The sequence below is a fragment of the Myotis yumanensis genome, unplaced genomic scaffold, assembly GCF_028538775.1.
Source record: "Myotis yumanensis isolate MYYU_CA2020_CCGP unplaced genomic scaffold, mMyoYum1.0.hap1 SCAF_7, whole genome shotgun sequence".
Lineage (NCBI taxonomy): Eukaryota > Metazoa > Chordata > Mammalia > Chiroptera > Vespertilionidae > Myotis > Myotis yumanensis.
In genome coordinates, this window is record NW_027223758.1 from 69,398,144 (window position 1) to 69,425,041 (window position 26,898).

General features: G+C 37.9%; 1 protein-coding gene across 2 annotated transcripts in view; it reads right to left on the reverse strand.

The window, feature by feature from the left end:
- STK4 (serine/threonine kinase 4) overlaps positions 1-26,898 on the reverse strand; it is a 90,144-nt gene that overhangs the window by 11,170 nt on the left and 52,076 nt on the right. The window contains exon 11 of one of the 2 annotated variants that reach the window (XM_070420871.1): positions 21,729-22,120. The exons of the other annotated variant lie outside the window; for it this stretch is intronic. Coding sequence (XP_070276972.1) covers positions 22,112-22,120 — 9 coding nt within the window. The 3' untranslated portion in view covers positions 21,729-22,111. Of the gene's footprint in view, positions 1-21,728; positions 22,121-26,898 lie in introns of those variants that run through there. 2 annotated transcript variants of the gene reach the window in all.

Genomic DNA, 26,898 nt, shown 5'->3' on the forward strand with positions numbered 1-26,898 from the left:
TTACTTATTTGTGACTCATTGAGAACAATCCTCAAGTTTACACTGGCAGAGTTAATTTCTGAACTAGTACTTTTGCACGCTTAGAATTTACTCCATCTCTGCTTGGCATGAACTTTCACAACTTACTCGGAATATCACAATGCACCTGCTTTTTGTTACTGTAATTTTCTTTTTGTTCTGTGAGTTTTATTAGAGCCTTTGGCCAAAAGTAATAAAGTTTTGGCCAAACCCATATTTTTTCCTTCCCTCATGACTCTGGCTTTCCACAGCAAGAACCCATAAAGAACTTTCATACCACCAATACAAAAGAGCAATGGTTGTCACAAGGCGTTGCATTGCTACTATCCAGAATTAAATCTTTAATTATAAAGATGTAGCGAGTACCTTCTCCGTGTCAGATACTTGTGCGAGGCCTGGAGGGAAGGTAGGGGTGTATTAAGTAAGGGTGTGTACAGGACAAAGTATATGGCAGGATTCCTTTACACTAGAATTGGAGATAAATGAGGTAGATAAGTTATAAAAACAAGCTACAATCTGGCATTGCTAAGTGCCTAATGATGGCTAATATTAATGAGAGCTACCTTTAACTGAGTGCTATGTGCTAGGCATTGTGCTCAGCACTGTACACGCATTGTCTCATGTAATCCTCAGAAATAAGTAGTATAATCCCATCTCACAGTGGTGGATACTGAGGTTTAGAGATTCAGGAATTTGCTCACAGCCCTAAAGCCAGTAAGTGTAGGTGGCTGAGTTAGATGTGAGTCCCAGCATGTCCAGCTGTTAAAGCCAAGCCGACTCTGTGTCAAGTCAACACGTGCTATAAGAGCTGAGAGAAGGAAGCATCCCTGTGGTCAGAGTCATGAGAGAAAGATCTTACCTTTTTAGACACTCATAATACAAAGAATGGATGCACTCTCTAACTCAGGGGAAATCTGAATTGTAGAATTTTAAAAAATAAAACACAAATCTTATTTCAAGTAATGATCACGCTTGAAATACAGGGCGCTAATAAAATTAGGTTAAGTACAGGGTGGGGCAAAATTAGGATTACAGTTGTGAGTACGTGAAACAGTTTATTCTTGTATTATAATTTATTAATTATTGTATTATTTTCCATTCAAACAACTATAAACCTACTTTTGCCCCACCCTGTAAATGAAAGGATTTATGAATGCACATGTCAGTAATAATATAGCCATTCAAAATCCTCAAAATATGGCAGGTGCCATATTTCCCCACACCACCATGCTTCTGCCGAATAGAATTCTCTGTGTTTGGTTAGGGAATGCCCATCCAACCTCCCAGCCCAGCTCAAACTCCAGCTCCTCTTTCTCCCTGACTGCCATTTCCTTTCATAAAGTGGGGGGCTATTTAAGAGTAGGAACAATGTCTAATATATTTTCAGTCAGGCCAGCAGAAAAGAGTTCTCAATAAATATATAATAAAGAAATAGATCCTTAAGCTTTAAGCCCTTACTTGAAAATGACCTTTTACTGGGTTCCCTCAATTATTAGTAAGATGCTGGACTTCCAAGAAGCTTTGAAAATCTATAATCAACACTTAAGAGTATCATATAAGTTTGTTAAATAAGATTATATCAATTGGTCCAAACTGACCCATGCGTGCCAAAATCAAAATGAATAGCTCATCCAGTGTCATGATTGCAATAAAGCTATAAGGAAAAATGGACATAAAAATATCTCTAGTCTTGGTTGCTCATGATTGCTTTTAAACAAAAATTCTACTTTAAGGGTAGCTCTAAATTGGTTTATAAATTTCACACTTAAGGAAGCCAAACTGTGAGAGGAAAATTTTCAGAAAGTTAGCAAACACAGAGCTTAGAATAAGTAAATCTCCGAGGATAACTGAAAATGTTTAAAGAAGGCAGAGCACAAGAATAGGGAAGAATATGATGGTCCTGATATTTGAAAGGACTGAAGAGTGATGTCAAAAGTATCAGCATTCTTGCAGTGCTATTAATCTTTCAGAAGTTGGAATACCTAAACAGCAACCGTACCGAGCTGCTGTTTTAACACAGCTTAATAATTCAGGAAAGGAGCTAGCTGATCACGTAAGAATCCCAGCAAGCGGTGTCTCTGTACTTTCTCTGGCTGGAAATTTCCAAGATAACAAAAGGGCCAGGCTTTTCCCTCTCATCTTGCCAAACAGAAGAAACCCAAAGAATCCCAAGCAAATCTGAAAGCTACAATACAAACTGATCCCACTTTACTTAATAGAGGGAGTCTTAAAAGGTAGATTCTGACTAAATAGGATCCAATTTAAATACACTAAAAGGACAAACCGCTTACAGAAAACTAGTTAAGAATGCAAATAAAATTCTCTGAGTAAGCTATTTTGCAGGCCTAAATTTTTACAATTTGGACTTGCTTAAACTGGGAAAACTTGTAAGCACTCAATCTCTGAAGAGTATATAAAAACCTCTGTAAATAAGCCCTACTGCTGGGAACACTCATGCAATGAAGGATTTATCAACTAAACACTCCCCACAGAAATATCCCCTCAATAGCCTTTGAGAAAAAAAGAATCCTGCAAAAGAAGCAGATAAGTTCTATCTGCAAAACATGTCAGAATTTTTCTGCAATGGCTATCAAGCCCTGTCAAAAACAGAAATCAGGTTTAGATAGGGTGGTGTGGTGTGTGTGTGTGTGTGTGTGTGTGTGTGTGAGAGAGAGAGAGAGAGAGAGAGAGAGAGAGAGAGAGAGGAGCGAGATTTTTTATTCTGCCAGAAACACACAACTGCCTAATAGGGATTTTTGTCTTTTTTTTATTTTTCTGATTTAAGACTGTCTAAAAAAGATGAGTGTATTCCTATTCTGCAAAAGTATTAATATGTATATGCCCCAGATACTTTGGGACAGTCCTTTATTCTTTTCAACAAATGTTTAATTGGTGTGAATAACAAATGTGATTTAATTTATGACATGGTAATACTCTTCAAATGTGTATAAATTCACACCAGAAAAAATTCTCTGTAAGAACCATTACCTAGTTTTTTGGTTCAGAAAGGATGATCATCATCTTCCTAGCAGTAGGCTCATCTAAGCTCAGAGTTAAAATGCTTAGCTTCTCTGATATAAGACTGTTCTTTAAAATTTGTATCCTAATTATTTTCTATAAAGAACTAACATCATGAAGAAAGAAACTAACTCCAATCTTGGGTCTGATAAGACGGCTTGGAATCTACAATGACAGGGAGAGGGGAGAAAAAAGAAAAGAAAATTATGTTAATAAATAAAAATATTAAGAACAGAGAGAGTATATTAGTCATTAATTTATTATCTCTTTGCTCCAAATGCAGCTTTCTATATATTCTCTATGATAAACAACAGAATCCCTTCCCGTACTTCTTCAAAGTCTGGCAGCCCTGTCAACATGGACACCAGAGCCCCCACATAGCTTGCCCAGACTCCCAGTGTACACCCATGTCTCTGGCTGCTGATTGCCTGCTTCTCGCCGGCACCCTGAGGGTAGCCTATGGCTTGCCCAGAGCCTTTAGGCCACATCTGGTTTAGCCAAATCAGCGAACTCCTCTGCTATGCCATGGGCTAAACCCAACCTTCTCCACTGAGTTCTGAACCCCCGGTAGTTTGTCCTTCATTGGGTATGCCCTGCAGTCCTACGGAACCATAGTTTCCCTCTATCTTAGTTATTACTCTTTTCTCACAGTTAATAATTCCTTGTGTTAAACTTCTGTTTAACCTACTGTGTGGTTTCTATCTCCAGACTGGACCCAGACTACTACAGGAAGAAAGAACACAGTGAGTACACAGGAGCACTTGTTTGCCCACTAACGGAATAACTTCCAAAATGCACACCGCAAATAAAACCTTAAATATAAAAAAATACCCAAACAATTTCAAATCCAGAATACTCTGGTATGCTTATTTGCAGGCCAAGTGCAAAATTAAAATGCTCTCATTGATCCCACTGAACACTATATTAATGGTGAAAAGATAAATAAATGGTGGCATAGACAGAAAATTGAAACTACTCAGCAAAAAGAAGGAACAACTGCAGATACATGGAACAATATGCAGGAATCTCAAAACAGCGTGCCAAACGGAAGCCGCCAGACACAAAGGACTGTAAACTATGACTCCATGCCAGTGGCTTTGTGGAAAAGACAAAACTATAGGAACAAAAACAAGGTATGAGGGAGCTCTTGGGGATGATGAAAACATTCTATATTTTGATTATGGTGGTATTGAACCTTACACTTAAACGGAACAAATTTTATAAAATATATACAAATATATAAATTAAACGTCGACAAACCTGACTTCACAAAACAAAAAAGTACATATCAGAAATTGTAGAAGGTAGTTCAAGTAAGACTTAAAGGGAACAGCTTTACGTGCATATATCAGAAAAGAGAGATGACTGAAAATTAATACACTTAATTGTCCAATTGGAGGGGAAAAGACCCAGAATAAACCCACAGAAAAAACATAAATTCATGAATCCAAAAGCAAGGATCAACAAAACCAAAAGCTGGTGCTTTGAAATGATTGGGGGGGAAAAGGGAGAAAACTCATAAATTTGATCAAGAAAAAAATATATTAGGAATGAAAGGCAAGCTAGAATTACAGATATTACAAATTTTAAAATCCAAAATTTTATGCCAAAAGTTTTTAAAACTTAGATGAAATCAAGATTTCTGGGGGGACCCCTAGATTTATCTGGAATAAAACTAAGAATTCTGGGCCAAAGGACAAAGCAGGATGAGATGCAATGTTAAAATGTGTCCTTAAATGACAGAGCCACAGAGCAGGAAATAATCTTGGAAAATAGAGACAGCCATGACATTACTGAGCAGAAAGAAGGGCTTCTCCTGTAAGCAGGATAAAAGGACTAGTTAACTCCCAATTCCCAGTTCTGGCAACGTGACAGATGATTTAGCTCACTCCCAAAACTTCCTCCTGAGAAAGAAGGGGAAATCTCCAGGGGGCAGAAACATTGTTTGTATGCCCACCTTGTTTTCTTATAATGCTAACATTGGTCTTCTCAGTAAATCAAGAAGACATAAAGAAAGGTAGTGCACAGGGAGCAGGATTTAAAAGTCCACTGTATAATGATTACATAATAACAATAAGCCCACATTTAAAATCACTTATTAACCATTATTAGCCAGTCACTATGTTAAGCGCTTTCTTGTATTATCTCATTTGCTCTTCATTAAATCTTACAGCTATAATTATTAACTTGATTCTAGAGATGGATAGATGAAACATTTTAGGTTTACAGAATTAATCTGCCTGAGGTTATCAAGTGGCAGAGATCAAAACTGAATCTGGCCCTGGCCAAGTGGCTCCATGGATTGAAGCGCCACCCAGTGTACAAATGGTTGTGGGTTTGACCCTCGGTCAGAGCACATACCTAGGTTATGAGTTTGATCCCTGGTAGGGGCACATACAGGAGGCAACTGATGGATGTTTCGCTCTCACTGTCTCCCCTCCTCTCTCTCTCTCTCTCTCTCTCTAAATTAATAAAAAACACACACATATCCTCGGGTGAGGATTTTGATAATAATAATAATAACAATAATAATAATATAAAAATAAAAGGCTAAAAACTGAATCTGGCTCTGACTAGTTGGTACTTTTAATGAAACATCACCTAACATCTACAGTTGGTCAGGTGCTTTCACACTTATATAATCTGGCCTCTGTAACAAAGAGCTAGCATAAGGCTGGCAAGGTTTACTCAAGCCAAGTTACCATAATACTAAGTACTGGCTAAAGGCCAAAGACTGGCTCTCTCTATCTGTAAAATGGAAAAGGCAGATGATGCCAACTTTCTGCAGAGCTTCTGTGAGAAACAACCAAACACATAAGTATAAGTTCCCTGGGGAAAATTTTGGCTGAAATTAAAAAAACACAGTATTTTTAAGGCAGAACCTTTAAACAGTGATATGGATTACGTCCCAACTTGTAGAATCCAACCTTCTTCTCAGAAATGACCAGAAGTGGTCAGGAAAACACTGGATGACAGCTCTTGTTGGAGAGGTAAGAGAAGCTGGAAGCTCCTATTTCTCTGAATGATAGTGTTGGAACAGCTTATTGAGCAAGACGATGGCTTCTAGGAATGTAAGATATACGCCATTTGGCACCTGTGCTTCCAGTGAAGCCACATGAAAATGACCTCAGGACAGCACTTCCTAGGGCCCAAGGTGCCAAGATACTATCTGCAGATCTTAGGATCCATATCTGATCTTCTGTTCTAAGCCATGTAGATCTAAATGATTTTTTATCACTAGTCATACTCTCTCTACCCAAATTCACAAAACCCAATGTCTGGATTTAGCTCTCTGGTTCACCATGTGGCTAAGATAAAATCATCCTGTATTTTAACAGCAGACAATAATTGGCCATGAAGAGTGAACTTTAAAAAAGACAGCTGCCAAGCAGATCCAGAACCAAACAAAGGAAATGAAAAACAGTGTCAAGCTCACACAGACTGATGCCATTGTAAGCAACCTCCTGGGTCACAAACCACTGGCATTTAAGTCTTGCTCTAAGTGCCATTTCAATAACTGAGTTAAAAACCAAGCCCGAACCAGCTAGCATGATCCACCAGCAGAGCCAGGCTGCTGTGAGTTCAGACAAAGACGACATTCACTTGCCATGCGGTTTCTCAGAAAGCATATGTAAACAGCAGGTTTCCCTGGCAATTTTGGATACGTATGTCTTTTTCAGACTGCTGTTCTTGGCTGGTTTTCTGAAAGTAAAAAGCACAAGATCTCATTATATCCCAAGTACAAATGAATTCAGCTTTAACATACTTGAAACCCAGCTTTACAGGAAAAGCAAGAAATTTTAAACAAAAATAGTATACCTTGTCAAGAACAATTTAGGACAGTCTTCTCACTAGAAACTTCTCGGCATGGTTACCTCAGTAAAGATCCATTAACATGCAACTGCTGTTTACTCTGGCTAGTTCCTGGGCATTCACGTGGCACTGCAGGGTCAGAGACCAAAATACTAATCCTGGTCTCCATTCATCTTTCTTCCAGCACAGGATTATGAAAAGAAACTCACCAAAGAAAGATTGAAAAGCAAACAAGCATGGAGATAGTCCAGAACAGAAGGCAAAAGTCTGAGAATATAGGGTCAGACATTTAAAATCCCAGCTTAAGTCACACAGTCAACACAAAAAAACCAACCTCAAAAGCAGACACAAGGCTCAACTCCTAAAAAAGCCTGGCCTAGTAAGTTAGAATGATCTAAAAGCAACCTAACACCAACCCAAAAAGTTCCAAACACTAATTGCCAAATAAAAGGAGAATGACTAAGTCAATCAAAATAATACAATGTGATGGATTATTATTATGTAACCATGAAAACTAATGATTGTATAATGTTTTTAATGACATGACAAAATGTTTAGGACATGTTAAGTGAAAAAGTCAAGACACCATATTACACATGTAGAATGATCTCAAATGGTAATATCTAAATATATTACAAGATATACATGTACAATAATATATAAGTATAAAACACTGGAAGCAAAAATGTTAAAATGTAAACTGCGATTATTGCTGGGGGTGGTGGAACTGTAGGAGAAATGTTCTTCTCTAAGCTTTCTTCGATTTCTAAACTTTCTACAATGGGCATGTATTCTTTTTACAATTAAGAGGGGAAACCAGCATTGCAACATCCTAGAAGGGCAAATCAACACTAAAAAGAGGACGAAAAATAACACTTATTAAATGCTTACTGCAGGCCAGGCACTGTCCTAAGTGTTTTACGTGCATTATCTCACTTGACATTTACAACAGTCCTATGAGACAGATGTGACTTTTATCCATATTTGATAGGTAAGGAAACTGAGGACTAGCCAAGTGACATATAGGTGGAGAAGATGGGTTATGAACCCCAACAGAATGACTCTGGTGGTTTTAACCATTATGTATATCTCTTCTCAACGACAATGGTAGAATCTGCCTTCTTGTCTACAAACTTGACCTAAAAACAAGTCTCAATAATAAAATCTAGTTGAAATGACACTATAATAATTTAGGAGAATATGACAAGAGGAATCTGCCAAGGTACCAAGCTACTCAGGTAAATTTTTAAATTAGGAGAACTAAAAGCATCTCTAATTAAAGTTATAGAGAGAATCTCTGTGATCACACAGCACTACAGGTGAAAAATATACCGGCTAAATTCTACAATACAGAGAAGGCTAGGAATAACTGTCAAAGAAAGACTTCTCTTAGCTGTTCATTAAACTGCCAAGAAAAAAAGAAAATATTTTAGAGCTACAATACTAGGACTTGGACAGAAAGTTTCTGAATTTGCCTTCTCCCTGCCACACCTCTAAAAGTCCCCAACAACAGGAGGCACTGACCACTGAAGGCTAGAGAATAGAAAGAAACTTTTAAGAGAAAAAATAAAAAGCATTGTACCTGATGCCAAATTACACAATCTGCCACAGCCTAGGAGGACCCCTCACCCTTTTTTCAGTCCAGCACTGAAGGCCTTTGGTTAGAAATAATCAATTTTGCTTGGCAAAAAGGCATTAAGACACAGAAGTACTTTGGATCAAATTCTGTAGAATCAGCCTATTTGAGATGCATTAAAGTTAATGCCAAAACCAATACGGTGTTCTGTTCACAGCTCCTTTCTAGAGGTATTAAAAGCAGAAAAATACTGAAACTCAGAATTTAAAGTGGAAACTTTCTATAAAAACAAGCCACTTTTAGATACTAGAAGCCATCAAGATTTGGTAATTCTAAATTCACCATGCATATTAAAAATTGTTGGTTTTTAGGAAAATTGGCTGTTTAGAAAAATATGAAGTTGGATCCCTACCTTATAATTTTTTATATTAAATTATTTCTATTGGTTTTGGGTTTGTTCATTTTTCAATTCCAAATTATGATCATGAAGATTTTTAAAAATGTTTTTATTAATTGTAGAGAAAGGAAGGGAGAGGGAGAGAGAAACAGAAACATCAATGTTGAGAGAGATGATTTGCTGCCTCCAAGCCTGCAACCTGGGCATGTGCCCTGACCAGGAATCGAACCGCAACCTCCAGGTTCATGGGCTGACGCTCAACCACTGAGCCATGCCAGCCAGGCACTACCTTACTCTTTACACCAAGACAAATTCCAGGCAGAATAAATATTGGAGAGAAAAAAAACACATTCTAAAACAAAAGTTTAATATTTTTATAATTGTGGGATGGGAAAAATCTTCTAAACATGGCATCAATTTCCATAAACCACAAAGAAAAAACTGCAAAATCAAAGTACATAAAAATTTAAAATATCTGAACAGTTAAGACACCATATATAGTGTCAATCTATAAGGAAAATAAGAATTCCCTTAATTTAGATAAATCACACAAACTGGCAATTCAAACAGCAAAAACAATAGGGAAATCTAATAATACATATCACAATTTCAAACTTGTAAAGCTTAACCCATGCATTTTACTTGTAGGAATTAATTCAGATCATGCAAAGATGGTCATTAAAACAATGTTTAATATTAGAAGGCTGAAGGCCACCTAAATGTCCAAGATTTGGGGGATTAGTTAAATCAGAGGTCACAGTGCAAATGTTTCCAGGAGCAGCAGAGAAAGTACAAATGAGCTCAACAGGCCAGTTATAAAACAATAAACAGGAAGTGGTGTGATCTGTGGTAAACTGGAGAGCTCACACCCATTTCAGTAATTTAAATTGCAAAAATGGTATGTGCCAGGGCCAACTGTTCAAACACCCTCCCCCCCCCCCCCCCCCCCCCCCCCCCACACACACACACTTAGATGTATAATCCATAGCCATGAAAAAAGTTCTGTTGCCTGGTCTCTGCGGCCAGCCCAGGAGCATCTCCTTACTGTGAATGCTGAATGCTCATCTATCACATTTGAGTAGCTACACGAGCTCATTGATGCAGCATCACTGACTCAAGATTGGATGAAACCTTTGAGGTCATCCAATGCAACACTGAGCTTCCCTTGAAGCTACATCACTGAACCTTGTTTAATAGGCCCAGGTACAGAACGTAGGGGGGTGGGAGTTGGGGGGAGAGTGTTGTGGTGGAAGGCCAGTAGTCAGGGACTAGGGACGAGGCTTTCCTATGGGATTTTCATTTTCTGTAATAACAAAACTAAGATAGGAAGGCAGAGATAGGTGAAAATAAAAAAAAGGAGAACTCCTCCACATCACAAACCTTTATATAACTGTACGTAAAACTGCACATATTGACTAAATACCAGGAACTCGATTTCTTAAAATTCTCACACAAAGGGCTGAATTCATAGTACCAGTTGTTAAGCACATTCCTTGAGCAATCAACTTCTGGACAGCTGTTGCCTCATTCACCAAGCTGGCAGAGAATTGCCTCTGATGATGAGACAGATGGCGTATGGTATTTTATCACATATTAACTCATCCTCGTTTATAATTATAGTCTCAGCAGCACTTCAAACGTAGGAAACATCCACTTGAATCTGGAATGGTTATGCTTCTTCCCAGCATGTGAAAATAACTTCCTGCCATATCTGGGAACAAGAGCACTTGGGAGAACACAGGCCCTTCGCTAAATTTCCTGACTTTACCTCATCTTAAACCCCATGCCCTGAAGATTTTTTAAACTTCAAAAGATACACTAAAGGAGAACAGATTGCTAAGAGTTAGGGAATGGGGTGGGGAGCGTGTACTTACAAAAGTCAACAGAGGGGCCCTTGTGGTGATGGAACCGTTCTCTGTCTTGAGGAAGTAATGTCAATATCCAGGCTATGACACTGTACTATAGTTTTGCAAGATGTTACCATTGGGGAAACTGGGTAAAGAGTACACAGGGTCTATTATTTCTTACAACTGCATGTGAATCTATGACTATCTCAAAATAAAAAGTTTAGTTTTTAAAAAAGGAATGTAAATAAAATTTTTAAAAAGCAAGTGGCAGTGACTGATGGGTCTGTAAAGTGGATCTGAGTCTGCCCTTCCTCCAGCAGCTGGCCACCTTCCCATCCAATGTGTGTGCAATGCAGGCTCAGCGATGCAAACAGGGGCACACACAGGTGATGGCTCCCAGTGCGGCTGTGTGTGTCTCTGTTGGTCTGTGTCTCTTTCTTCCTCTCATTCATTCTCATTCTCTCTCTTCTCTCTTCTCTCTCTCTTCTCTCTGTCTCTGTCTCTCTCTCTCTCTCTCTCTCTCTCTCTCTCTGACACACACACACACACACACTGTTTTATAGTAACAACAACATCATCAGATCAGAACATCAATATGAGAAATTTCCAGGTCTTACAGCTCCCAGGCAGATGTAAGGGAAGCCAATCTGATCTGAGAAAACACAAAAGATCCATTTGAATCAGCAGGTTTGATACGTAAACCCTGTGAATAAAGAAGGGTTTTAAGCTCATTTTAGGTATTGAATACTTCAAAGCAAACAACATTTAACTAGGAAGAGGGAGCTGCCTCAGTAGGGCCCTCAATAAAACTGTGAGATAAGTTTTGGGCTTGCCTCCAACTTCACTTGTTTTGGGCAGCCCATCTCATTATCTTCAACTCTTCCCCTCTGACCTTCATCTTTCCCACCTAAGTATTACACACGTAAATAAAATTTAGTGAGTGCCTACTATGTGTCAGGTGCCCTGCTAAGCACTTTAGCAGTATTTTCTAATTTAATCTTCTCAATAACCCTGAAGTAAATATGATTAGTATCTTCATTCTAGGGTAAGTGACTTGCCTAGAGTTACAGATCTCATAAATAGTGAAGGCAGGATTGAGTCCAGGTCTATCTGGCTCTGGGTCAGTACTTTATACAGCCTCTTGCACTCATTTTGGTCTCCAGGGTGTCCAAAGTACCTCCATGCATTTTAAAAGAATGGGGAAAAACCTGAGTTGTACTGAGTCTTTTTATATGCTTTACACAGGCTATCTCTTTCAAGCTCAAATAACCCCTGTGACAGATATGTATTATCTCCATTTTAAAGATTAGCAAACAAAGACTGAGAGTTTGAGGGCTCTTAAGACTTTTCAAGCTGCCCTTTATTTAGCAGATGAAGAATGAAGAGCCCCAGGAAGATCAGGTGGCTTGCTGCAGGACACAAAGCTAGCTAGCTACTGTCAGAGCTGAGTCTGTTTCCCAATCTGCTGCTCTCTTCAACTTTATGTAAGCTGTCACTCTGAAAGGAACGAACATTAATAACAGAGGAGGACTGTCAGGCACTTTGCGAAACGCTTTACACGCTGCACCCAACTCTGATCGAGGGGATTCCCAACATTACAGGTCCAACCAATGTTTTCTGCTAACATTTAACCAAAGAATGGGAAAAAGACTTAAACTTTACATCTACCAAATTTATAAACTAATTAACATGCTCCTACACACTCAGATGAATGGATATTACAAAAAGAAAATAAAGATTTGAAAATTTTTTCCAAAGAATGCACATGGGTTCCCACCATGTACACATTTCAGTAATTGCTATTTTCACCATCTTCTTCTCAAACTCTGTAACCTTAAGAAAGCAAGTATCCCTGCCAATAAAATGTAAAATAAGACAAGAGAGAGGGGAAGCAGGGCACTACTAGTGAAAGGGTACAAAGTTTCAGGTACACAAGAGGAGCAAGTCCTAGAGATCTACATCACAGCAGGTGCCTATAGGTGACAATCTTTCATTGTATACTTAAAAATTTGCCATGAGGGTAGACCTGATGGTAGGTGTTTTAATCAGAAAAATAATAATAAAAATAAAGGGTAGGGGGAGAAAAAACACACAAAATAATAAGCAAATAATATGAAGATTGCTAAAAGTACGCAATATTTATTACAATGGTAAGAAAAGTAAACTTAAAGAAAAGCTACTTTTGAACAGATAACAGGGTAGGAAAGGGGAACATTATGGAATAAGAGCCTGGATGAGACTGCCAGGCGCCCTGTGACAGATTTCACCTGAGCGTATAGCAAATGTTTGCTTCAGCCATTAAGACTCCTCTCTTACAGACACCTTTGTTCCCACAGAAGTTATATCTGGACAAAACCAAAAGTGTTCTTAAACCAATAATGCCTTTTTAGTTAGCATGACATTTCCTGAACAACAGCATAATAACTATGAAACCCATGGTTGCAAAGTAAATAATAAAGAACATCAAAAGAGGGTGTCAACTCAATTGTTCCAACAAGGCGGATAATTCATGTAAGTAATTAATGAAACATAAAGCATGTCAATCTGCCTTATTTATCAAGCATGAAAAAAAATTTAAGTCAACAATAAATACTCCTCTAATATTACAAAATCCCCAGTAAGATGCAATACATTTGACACCATTCTTCCTGGTCACTGTAGTCCCCATGACATATTATATAGATGATTTATTTTTACCTGCTTTGTAACATTAATTAAGTGCCTAGTATGTGCCTGGAGCTCAAGATCAGTTTATTTTGCTTTGTTCCTAGTGACAAAACACCCAACAGTTACCAGAGGCAGGAAGCAACCTGAGGATTTGGGTCCCAGAACTGACTCTGACACTAAGCAGGAAGTTGACTTTTAATGTCTCTGGACTTCAGATCCCAGACCATATAAAGGATAAGCAACCTCACCTTGCTTCCCTCACAGGAACACTGCAAGCATCACCAAATAAATGAGCAAAACATGCATGTACCTTTAACAATATTAAATGTTTTATCACCCTAACGTGATGATAGTATTACCATCAGCAGCAAAAATCATAGCAGAAGTTAAGGTTTAACTGCTCCTTTGGCCTTCTCCTGTTTCTGAATTATTTGTTATTGCTAAAAGATCTAATAATTTTTTACAAAGATGTAATTAAGCATGAAATAATAATAACACAATAAATAATTATACTTAATACACAATGAACCAAAAAAGCAAAAACAAACAAAAGCAGTTTTATAATTCCCTGCTAGTAGAATTCTACCTTAATTCTAAATGGTAGAATTTAGAACAAACTTGGTTCAAAATAACCCCAACCTCCATTTCATTTGATCTTTCCTCAAACCCTTTGGGAAAAGTAGGACAGTGGTATTATGCTTGATTTTCACGGACTACAAACATGAAACTCAAAGAGGAGAGTGACTGGTGCAAGGCCATTCACCCTTCTTCTGGCATAATTTAATGTTCACTCTACTGGTCCATGTTACAAGGTACCCCTCTATTTTCAATGAAATTCACTTCATGTGATGTCCAACTTTCAGGCAGATGAAGTAATTTTGTATACTACTCATTTTGCATAGCGGCAACCTCTCCTTTACCTAAAGAAATGCCACACCAGAGACTGTGCTCACAAGAAGTGAGAGGGTGGCATCTATTGGCAAAAAGTATGCATTGCAATGGGAGTAGTGTGATAGCTTCAAGATGTGAAAACTATCAGTAACATTAAATTTATGTCATGAGAGGTGGGTAGGAGGAAAAAACTCGATGGAAAAGAGATGTAAGGGAGATCAAGCAAGCACTGGGAAGTTCTAAAAATGATGCCCACGACCACTCTGGGTTCTAGTCCTTTTTTTTTTTTAAGGACAGTTTGTAAAGCAGTCCAGGGAACAAGTTTCCTTTGGGAATGGATCTCTGGTTAAGTGAATGGCAATCACTGGGGCAGTGGTTTAAGTTATTGAAATCTGCTCCAAGGACAATGTTTCAAGAAAGAAGGGGAGAGTGGAGGGAAAGAGGAGGAAATGAACATTGTGAAGTGCCTGTGATATGTTTAAGGCACTTTAGATGATTGCTACATTAATTCTCATACACACAGAATCTTTCCTATAGGAATCAGTATTACCTCCATTTTACAGATGAAGAAACTGAGGCACAGGGAGGAGAATAAAGTGGCCCAAATATACTCAGATTGGACCTTAGAAGTCTGACTGTAGTGATCCTAACTACCAGGCATACTATTGCCTCAACCAAAACAGCAATCACTTAGCTACTCAGAGGCACAATATATTTCCTTACAAGCTGAACCAGCTGCAACTTTATAAGAACTTCTAAACAAATGTAAACTCTAACACGTTCCTGTCTAAAAACAACCAACACCCTGAGCTGTGTCTTTTTCTCAGTGGGAATACCATCAATTAGCCTTTTTCTGTCTGAATCATCTTCTCAATATCTCTCTTCCTTCCACTGTCAGCTCAAAGTCTCAGTAACATCAGCATCAAACTCCAATAGTGAGAAGAAAGGACAAGAGACATGCCTCCCATTCAGAATTACAGGTGCTTGGAGCAAATGTTGTCAAAGACAAGAGAAGCTCAGCTCTGTTATATTTCACTTGAGTGGTAGAGCATCAGGATGTGGGAGGAAATGATATATGCAATATCCTATATAATAAAAGCTTAATATGCTAAGTGTCCGGCCGTTCGTTCGACTGTTCAACCAGTTCTATGATGCGCACTGACAACCAGGGGGCAGACACTCTGACCAGTAGGTTAGCTTGCTGCTGGGGTCCGGCTGATTGGAACTGGGTGAGACAGGCCGGACATGCCTTGGAGCCCTCCCGTGGTCTCTCCCCGGCCAGCCACCCAGATCAGCCTGATCGGGACTGAGTGAGACGGGCCGGACATGCCCTGGACAAATCCGTGCACGGGGCCTCTAGTATCTCAGATAATGAGAAAAGTTCCACATCATGTCTTTTTTTTTTTCAAAGGCATGAGGCTACAAAAGCAAATACAACTTTCAGAATTCTAATAGAGATTCTTCCTTTGGAGGGGGTGGGAGAGAAAACTGGCATAAATCTTTTCCCTGTGTTAACATTTCATGTCCAGGAACATACTGAACTGTCAAGAGTCCATATGAGAAAAAAAAATGGGAGGTGAAGGTGAGAAGAAAGACTGAAGCAAGTATATTTGACAGCTCAAAAGGAAGAAGAGTGAAAAGATATGTCTGGGTGAATGATTACAATTCAAAGTTGTGGCTGTTGATTCAACAATAAGAAAAATCATTTACATTCATCTCTCAGCATAAAATGTAAAACTGCTTTCTAGATTAATAATTAATTTACATTAAAATATCTTTGAGCCTTTGGAGCCTTCTGACTGATGAAGAGTAAATAATATAAAACTTAAAGTCATTTTTGTTTCCTGACTTCAAATTTAGCAAAATTAAAGTAACTAAAGCAATTCTTGCCTTAGTGGAAATGAGATTCAAACTTAAGAAATTTCGGGTTCTGATTACAGCAATTAGGAATTCCGGGCCTGCAGGGAACTCCTTCCTCCTTAATACCGTCCTGGCAGCATTTTGATACCTGGGGCATCTAACAGGGAGAGTGATTAGTCACGCTTCTGTGACACAGGTGTTATGACTAAATTAGTCTCTTTAGTTTATATAAATACCACCAGACTGTGGCAGAGAGATACCTCTGACTAAATCTACTCATTGCTCATCATCATCACCATCAGCAGCATTAACTACAAAAAAAAAAAGAAAAAGAAAGAAAGAAAGAAAAAAGCTCTACAGGCTTAACTTGCTTCTCAAAACTAAAAAGCTAAAGCATAACCTTAAAAAACAAAGGAAACAATTATAAAAGTTTCATTCTCTATTTACAAATAAGTTTATGAATAGATCAACTTTAAAACCACTACAAACAACATATCATCAGAGGACTAGCTGAATAAACTACCATACATCGATAAGGACTATCTCTTTGTATTGCTACGAAGAGATTTCTAGGATATAAAGTTAAGTGAAAACAGAAAGGTAGATTGAAGTGAGTATGGTACTGGTATACTGTTGCTTAGTTAAAAATGGGAATACAAATATACATGTATTTGTATGTTGGTGTGTGTGAATAAAACCAAAATGTAACAACAACAAAAGAGGGGGGAGATAGAGTAGAAAGAATAGGGACAGAAGCTAAGTCTGCCTTTGGAACCATACATAGTTTATATAATTATAAAGTGGAGTAATAAAAAGCAATATCTGAAAACAGCAAGTGAAACAAAAAATTATGTGCATATTAAATGTGTGGCATAACCACATACATAGAAATTATTCCAAGTGACTTTAACATACAGTAATTGGACTGTACATCTCAACTGGGATACGGCCTAAGGACGAAGAGAATTGCAATACAAATCTGAAATTGTTTTTAGTAATTTTTGTTGGTGGAAGTGTTGGTTTTGTGATTATGATACTAACATTTTTATTGTGGGATATAAAGCAAATGAATAATTATACTGGTGTTCCTGGAAAGTGACTTATTTGGTATGAGGGAAAGGAGTTATGAATGTAGGATCAATGTGGTTAAGTAGAAACCCTATGATATTCAACCTGTACTAGAAATAGCATCAGAACTCATGAGTTTGTAATAAACATAACTTTCTGTCATAAACATACATTGAAAAGGCCTAAAAAAAAAATGACCTAACTGTTGTGAGTACACCTTGTAACCAGACTTTGGTCTCTAAGTACCATTTCCCATAAACGGACCAGAATTCCTTTTTTTTTTTTTTAAATATATTTTATTGATTTCTTACAGAGAGGAAGGGAGAGAGATAGAGAGTTAGAAACATCGACGAGAGAGAAACATCGATCAGCTGCCCCCTGCACATCCCCCACTGGGGATGTGCCCGCAACCCAGGTATATGCCCTTGACCGGAATCGAACCTGGGACCTTTCAGTCCGCAGGCCGACGCTCTATCCACTGAGCCAAACCGGTTTTGGCAGAATTCCTTTTTTAAAAATGGCTGTTTCTACAAACTCAAAGTAATACAGAGTAAAATGGTGGTTGCCAGACACTGGGGATTGGGAAATGGAGAGATGGTAGATAAAGGGTACACATTCCCAGCTATAAGATAAATAACTTCTGGGGATCTAATGTTAGCATGATGACTATAATTAACAACAACATACTTCAAAGTTGTTAAGAGAGCAGATCTTAAAAGTTATCACCACACACAAAAGGTAATTATTTGAGGGGATGGAGTACTAGCTAACCTTACTGTGGTAATAATTTCTCAAAATATACATGTATCAAGTCATCATGTTGCACACCTTAAACTTGTATGTTATATGTCAATGCTATCTCAATAATGCTTAAAAAAGAAAAAAGAAAAAGAAAAAAAAAAGGCTGTTTCCAGGTTTGAAACAGGAAATGAGCAAGATGAGCCGGGAAAAGAAGCATAACCTTAAAAAACAAAGGTAACAATTATAAAAGTTTCATTCTCTATTTACAAATAAGTTTATGAATAGATCAACTTTAAAACCACTACAAACAAGAAGAAGAAGAAGAAGAAATTATAAAAAACTTCTGGAGTTAAATCTAACTGCAAGGATCGAAATGCACCAAATATTTTTAAATCCATTAATTCCTAATGATAAAAATAAAATTAGTGGTTATCCTTGGAGGATGGTAGGGAGCCAACCCATTATTTTAACTGGTAAATAAAGGGGAAAAATTAAATATGTATACTCTGTTTTCCCTATATATAATATGTGGCACCTACATAATTAATGAAGTACTTCACTATTAAAGTATTTCAGTTGGTAAATGGAGAGTGATCAAACATCACCATTTTGTAACCTCTAACAAAATAATGCATGTAGGCAATGATCCTCATTACAGAAAAAGAGATGAGTATGTATCCAGATATTTTGAAACTCCTGATGAAAGTACACATACCACCTATGAAATATTCTTGCCAAAAAGAGTTGAACCTGAGTCTGATCAAGCTTCTAAATCAACAATTCTCAAAGTGTGGCCTATGAACCCCTGGGAAATCCTTGATGCCTTCTTAAAGAACCCATGAGATCCAACTATTTTCACATTATTACTAAGACTTTACTTGCTTTTTCTATCGTGCTGACATTTACACTGATGGCACAAAAGCAATAGTGGGTAGCCCCTCAGTATGAACCAAGAAGTGGCACCAAGGTACTTGTAGCTACCTCATTCCTCACGACCACAGGCTCCATTAAAAATAATAACAACAGCCCTAACTGGTTTGGCTCAGTGGATAGAGCGTCGGTCTGAGGACTGAAGGGTCCCAGGTTCGATACTGGTCAAGGGCATGTACCTTGGTTGCGGGCACTTCCCCAGTGGGGGGTGTGCAGGAGGCAGCTGATTGATGTTTCTCTCTCATCAATGTTTCTAACTCTCTATCCCTCTCCCTTCCTCTCTGTAAAAAAATCAATAAAATATATTTAAATAATAATAACAACAACAAATTCCCTTAGAAATGTCCTTGATGAAGTAGTAAAAAAGTATTAATTTTATTCAAGTTCGACCTTTGAGTATATGTCTTTTTAATAGTATCTGTGATGAAATAGGAAGTCTGCATAAAGTGCTTCTGCTGCAAACTGAAATACGATGGTTGTCTTAGGCCAGCCATGGGCAAACTCCCGCCCGCGGGCTGGATCCGGCCCGTTTGAAATGAATAAAACTAAAAAAAAAAAAGACCCTACCCTTTTATGTAATGATGTTTACTTTGAATTTATATTAGTTCACACAAACACTCCATCCATGCTTTTGTTCCGGCCCTCCGGTGCAGTTTAAGAACCCATTGCGGCCCTCGAGTCAAAAAGTTTGCCCACCCTTGTTTAGGCAAAGCCCTTGTGCAAATGAGCTGTAAAATAAACTAGCTACATTTTTCATGGAACACCATTTTTTACTTGAAAGAATGACTGGCAGACTGTGGTTATTCAGACTTGAGTATTTGACAGGCATTTTCACAAAAATGAACTAATTGAGGTGAGCTGTCACTTCAAAAAAAAAAAAAAACAACTGTGTTGCCAGTGATAAAATTCAAACTTTCAAACAAAAATTAGAATTTTGGAATTCCACTATTATGAGCTTGATAGCTTCACTCAGACACTTAGAAAATTTTCTGATAAGATTGGTGGTAATTTCAAGGAATGTGATTGTTTTTAATCCTATATAATAAAAGGCTAATATGCAAATTGTCCCCTCCCTTGATTCAGAGTTCAACCAGGAATTTAACCGGGAGTTGGACCAGGAGACGGGGCCAGTTGGCCAACTGCCCGCAGCCCTTCCCCCTGGCTGGCCCTGGCTGGCTCCGCCCCTGACCACCCCCTTCCCCCATTGGGACGGGCTGGACCCCACCCATGCACAAATTCGTGCACTGGGCCTCTAGTATTGTACAATAAAGTAGGCCAACATTTAGAAGATCTAGGTAACTCAGGGAACCAATATTTTCTAAATGGCCAATGCATAATATTACAAAATCATGTTTGAGTAAAAGTTCATTCAAAGTGTAAGACATGAAAATCAAAACCACAATGAGGTACCACTTCACACTAATCAGAAAGGCTATTATCAAAAAGTCAACAAGTAATGTGTTGGTAAGGATGTTTAGAAAAGGGAATCCTTGTGCACTGTTGGTGGGACTGCAAATTGGTGGGGCCACTATAGAAAATAGAGTGGACATCCCTCAAAAAACTAAAAATAGATGCACCATATGACCCAGCAATTCCACTTCTGGGTATTAATTCAAAGAAAATGAAAACACAAATTCAAAAAGATATATGCAGTCCTATGTTCATTGCCACATTATTTATAACTAGAGGTCCGGTGCACAAAATTCGGGCACTTGTGGAAGGAGGTCCCTCAGCCCGGCCTGTGCCCTCTCACAGTCCGGGGTTCTCGCAGCCCAGGCCCCCTCACTCCTTACTGCCTGCCTGCAGCAGAGGCGGGAGAGGCTCCTGCCACCACCACTGCGCTCGCCAGCCCTGAGCCCAGCTCCTGTGTTGAATGTTTGCCCCCTGGTGGTCAGTGCGCATGATAGCAACCGGTCGTTCTCATGGTAGTTCTGCCATTCGGTCGATTTGAATTATTAGAGTTTTATTATACAGGATAGCCAACATATGGAAACAACCTAAATGTCCATCGATAAATGGATAAAGAAGATGTGATTTAATGTAACATAATAATATAATAATAGAGTTAATATTATTATGACAATGTTGCATGGTGACAGATGATTACTAGAATTAGTGGGGTGATCACACTGTAAGGTATAAAAATGTCTAATCACTATATTGTACACATGAAAATAATATAACATAATATAGTATACCAACTAAATTTAAATTAAAAAAATTTCAAGACAGATGAATAGATTTTAATATTAAGAATAAGAAAAGCTCATTGATATAGTTTTAGATTCTAGATTGCAACTAATCTTTAAGAAACTACCAGTTCAATTTCAGTGTAGCCTCAAAGAAGAATATCCACAATTATTTGAAAAGGCTATTAAAATACTCCTCCCTTACCCAATTACATTTCTTTTTTTTTAAATATATTTTTATTGATTTCAGAGAAGAAGGGAGAGGGATAGAGAGATAGAAACATCAATGATGACAGAGAATCATTGATTGGCTGCCTCCTGCATGCCCCCTTACTGGGGATCGAGCCCCGCAACCCGGGCATGTGCCCTTGGCCAGAATTGAACCTGGGACCCTTCAGTCTGCAGGCCGACGCTCTATCCACTGAGCCAAACTGGCTAGGGCCAATTATATTTCTTAGGTCAGACTTTCTACATATACTTCAACCAAAATGTGTTACAATAGATCAAATGTAAAAAGCGATATGACAATCTGGCTGTCATGTGTTAAAAAATACAAATTAAAAAAAAAAAGTAAATAATGTCATTGTTCACACTTATTTCTTTTTATTTGGGGAGATATGGTTATTCTTCTTAAAATATGTACTATATATTAGTGTATAACAAGTTTATTATTATTAAATGAATTAATAAAATTCTAAAAATTTCTGTTTTAATTTCTAATGCAATAGATATCAATAAATATAACCTACATACACAAAAATTGCTGGGGTCCTTAATAACATTTAAAAGCGTGAAGGGGTCCTGAGAACTGCTATTCTAGATCAAATTGCAAATCTACAAGAAATTAAAAAGACATATTAAACAGAACACTTAGATGCAATTAGCAGTATCCAGAGTGTGGGAAACATTAGGGGAGAACTGATTTCTTCAATGATATCAAAAAGTGGGTGTGTGTGCAGGGCATGAAGTGGGAGACCTATACATTAAAAGCAATTTAAGAGATCTATCTACTGACAATGTATGAATTTTACTTGGACCCTAATTCAAACAAACTAGGTTGGCTGGTTAGCTCAGTTGGTTACAGCATGATGCTAATTCAAACAAACTGTAAAAAAAAAAAAAAAAAAAGCATGAGATGACTGGGGAAAATTGAACACTGACATTGTAGGTATTTTATGGCATTAAAGAATCATTCTTTTTTTTTTAAATTGATTTTGAGAGAGAGGAAGGAAGAGAGGTAGAGAGAGAGAAACACCGATGAGAGAGAAACATCACGGATCAGCTCCCTTCTACCAGGGATTGAGTTAGAAACCCAGGCATGTGCCCTGACAGGGAATCAAATCAATGACCTCTTGGTTCATGGATCGATGCTCAATCACTGAGCCACACCAACTGGGCAAGAATCATTATTCTTCATTTTTAAAGGTCTAATAAAGATATTGTGGTTATGGTTTTTAAAGAGTTCTTTATAGATACATATGGAATTACTTAAAAGTGAAATATACCAGAGATTTTTTTTCCAGAATAATCAAGTGGTGGGAATATTAGAAGTGGAGGATTAGTCATGAGTTGATGATTGTTATTGTTGAGTAGTGGAAACTTCATTAGGTTCTCTCTGACCAATGGAGGCTGGGATATTTAAGGATATACACTAATTTTTAAAAACTCATTTTGAAAAATGTGGACCATAAATTCAAAGACAATGTTTGGGAATGTTTCTTTTGTTTTTAAAAGATGGCAGATAAAAATTTCAAGTTATAGATACCTGGGTTCCCACAAAACATAAAGTTGCATCCTTAGGAATATTTAATTTAAACATGAATACATGAAGCATCTCTGCACCTGCAGCAATCATGATTTTAAATTATAAATAAGTTAATAATAATCTCACCTCCCACCAAATGTCTAATTTCTAAAGTGTATAATCAAAAGTAAAAAGTGCAACCTAAAAAAAAAAAGTAATTGACTTATGTCCTAATAATTCAGTAAAACTTCTTTATAAAAACCCAAAGAAATCTCTACATCACCATCATATTTGGAGCCCCAATCTAGAAAAGGATGGTTAAGATAAAGTTACATAAAATCAGGGACTATCAGCCTCCTGGGGAAAACTCAGGGCTAAAATGTATGCTTCCTTACCACAAAAAGCTATGAGTGGTTTATAACTTTATAACTACCCAGGGAATCCAATCAATCAATCTCGTTCAGGTTCTTTTATCAAATTAATTTCGAATTAACAGTTTAATGGTTTTATATCCTCATGGGCCATTATCACACAACTTCAGAGAGATATTTAGGTTATTAGCCCTTTGTGCTTCATTAGAATTCTATTTTTAATTTCTCTGACTCACCAAGAAAAAATCTAAAACAAGTCCTGTATGTTTCCAGCAAAAATAAGGGCACACTGGGGCACTCACTTATTTCACTGAAGGTCTCTCCCTCAGTCCCTCTGCCCCCCTTCCTCACACAACTACCCACACCCACATGCTCCAAATACAGTTTCTCAGTAATTCCTGGCATTCCACATTCCTCAACGCCTCCACAGTCACACTTCCCTCTCTGCCCAGAATGCCCTTTCCCTCCTTCTCTAGCTTGAGAATTTCTATTCATCTTTCAAAATACCCTTCAAATGAGACTTCCTGATGCTTTCTCTGGGGTTCTTGTTCCCTCTTCTGGCCTCCTACTGCACTTTTTATATGCACTTTATGAACAGAATCTGCCAGCATAGCCTAGACTCCCTTTAATACAGTTCCTCATGTTGTGGTGACCCCCAACCATAAAATTATTTTCGTTGCTACTTCATAACTGTAATTTGGCTACTGTGATGAATCGTAATGTAAATATCTGATATGCAGGATGTATTTTCATTGTTCACAACCCACAGGTTGAGAACCGCTGGCCTAGAGAGAGGCCATACAGTGTAGGTGGTTAAGAGGATGGGCTCTGGAGCCAACTGCTTTGGTTCAGATCCCAGCTGTGCCACTTATTATCTGTAGAAACTTAATCATTACCTACTCCCTTTAACCCTCAAGTTTTCTCATCCTAAAATGGCAATAATAACATTACTTTCTTCGTGGGATGGTTGTGAGGATTGAGTTATATGCATAAAGGTCTTAGACCAATGCCTGGCACATTGTAAATGCTCAATAAATGTAAGCTATTGTTATTAGCACAGTGTATCAAAACTAATTTATTACATTTTCTGCTACATTATGAACTCTCTCAGAGCAGTGATTGCATTTGTTGATTTACTTCAGAGACTATGTCTGAGTTTAAGTGAAAATAGTGTGCTGACCTTAAGCCAGGCAATTGCTACTAGGTTGTTAGGAATACAAAGATGAATATAATAAAATCCCAGCTGTCAAGGACCTTGCAATCCTGCCTATTCATACAAAACACACATGAGGACTTCAGTGACTAAACTGAATTAATATGTGGGGGCTAGCTACTAGCAAGTCTTATTATAGAATAAGTCATAAGAAACCTGGAAACAACAACATTTGAATAAATAGGAAACTTACTCCAAAATCCGAGGATACCAAGAACTAATATTCAACAATACTCGAAAAGTTAATAGCACTGAAAAGTACTGTGGTTCATCTAGATCTGCAGACACTCTGACTAACTCTAGACTAAAACGAGGAAAATCTAAGAATTTAAAAAACATATGTGTCACTCTTTTTTAAAATTTTAAGCAAGTAATATGTTAATACAGTCATACATTCTTGCTGTAAAAACAACTAAAATTCCTCTCCTCAAAGATAATGACTCTTAATTTTACATGTCTTTTTAAAAAAATATATTTTTATTGATTTCAAATCAATAAAAAGGGAGAGGGAGAGAGAGATAGAAACATCAATGACAAGAGAGAATCACTGATTGGCTGTCTCCCGCACGTCCCTACTGGGGATCAAGCCCACAACCTGGACATGTGCCCTTGACCGGAATCGAACCCGGGACCCTTAGTCTGCAGGCTGATGCTCTATCCAGGCTGAGCCAAACCGGCTAGGGCCAGAGTCTCTGTCTTTTAACAGATTTTAACGCATTCACATGTATTGTGATTATTGCTGTGTAACTGCTAACCTGTGTTCCTCTGCTCCAGCCACAGTGGCCTTCGTTCCTTCCTTACATACATCCACCACGTCCTGTTTCAGGGCCTGTGTACTGTTGGTCCCTCCACCAGTCTCCCATGGCTTGCTTTGGTCTTTGTTCAGGTCTTAGCTGAATGTCATCCCCTGCAAGGCCTCCTCTCACATTATCTGGTCACCGCCCTTTTTTCTTTAAGCTATTATTACTCAAACTGATATCGGACCTGACTCTATGTCTGTTTCCCTCAGGACACTTAAGCCCCAGGAGAGCACGAGCCTTATCTGTCTTGTTCATGACTCTAGACACCCAGGCATCTTAGACTAAAATCTCAGTGTATTTTTGGAGGATACATGAGTCAAACTGGATTCAAGTTTACAGCTTTTGGTGGCTTTACAAATGGCAAAACGGGAGGGTCTGAATTCTCACAAAAGTAGCATTCATTTCCAAAAATGCAGTCTGTTTAGAGAATATGAAATGCCAATTTTAGAAAATATTGTATTCTCAAGTACCTATTTACATTTAATCTCTCTATATATCAAACATTAAAGGAAATCTATGCTGCATTTTTAACTTGGCAAATGAGGCAATTTCATTTTAGAATTGCAACAAGTATTGAGTTTCAGATGAAAATATAAAGATTTCTGTCAGCATTACATCCTGCCATTCTTGATTAGATTATTCCCTGTTTGCCATTTTGGGCAAAAAGTTCATTTCAAAATAGCAATTGCCTTCCCAGGAAGAAAGAGAATATATTTTCCATAATTAAATAGTGCCTGCCAGGAAACTGAGAGTCTCTGTAGAGACTGTTGAGGGAAACATGTCAGCTAGTCTGACACACGCCCTTCTCTAAACTTAGTGAGATTATTCAGAATACTTTCTTCACTCAATGGGCTGGTTCTTTCTTTGCCAGATGTCACTTACAAATCCGCATTTTCCTATTTGATACCTCTACTAAGAGTACAGGAAGCTCAATAGGGCAGTAAAAAGAAAATTTTAAAATCATGCAATATTAATAAAATATAAACAATCCTTATCTTTGAATGTCTAAAGCACCTAATTGGAAAGAAAGAAAACCCCATATGAATTTAGTGGATCACAATCATGCATAAGTCAGGTTGAAACAGATTACTGGGTGCTACCTGTCTCCAGAGATTTTGATTCATTGTGTTGGGGGTACAGCCTGAGAACTTCCTTAACTCATTATTTTAAATTGCTATTCTCCCTCTTTCTCTCTTCGCACCCTACCCCACCAATCTCCCTTTCCTGCTTTAAACAGGGTGTCCCAAAAGAATGGATACACATTTTGAATAATTATTAATTCAAATTTTGAAAAGAAAGAAACATCAATTGAGCTATCAGCTGTTAGTGTATGTAAACATGCCCAGCCGGCATAGTTCAGTGGTTGAGCGTGGACCTATGAACCAAGAGGTCACGGTTTGATTCCCGTTCAGAGCACATGCCTGGGTTTCAGGCTCGATCCTCAGTGTGGGGAGTGCAGGAGGCAGCCGGTCAATGATTCTCTCTCATCACTGAAGTTTCTACCTCTCTCTTCCTCTTTGAAATATATATTGATTTCATTTTTGGGGACACCCTGCATTTTTTTTTTACATTTACCACTATCTAACACACTAAATATTTTACTTCCTTATTTCCCATCTTCTATAAGGAACAAAGGGTGGGTTTGAGATGTTTGGGTGAGTTAAGTGGGCATTTTGACAACATGGCTTCTCCTTTGGCATGTTTAATTGTGATGTTTAACGGACATCCTTGCAGTCTAAGATGACACTTTTAAAA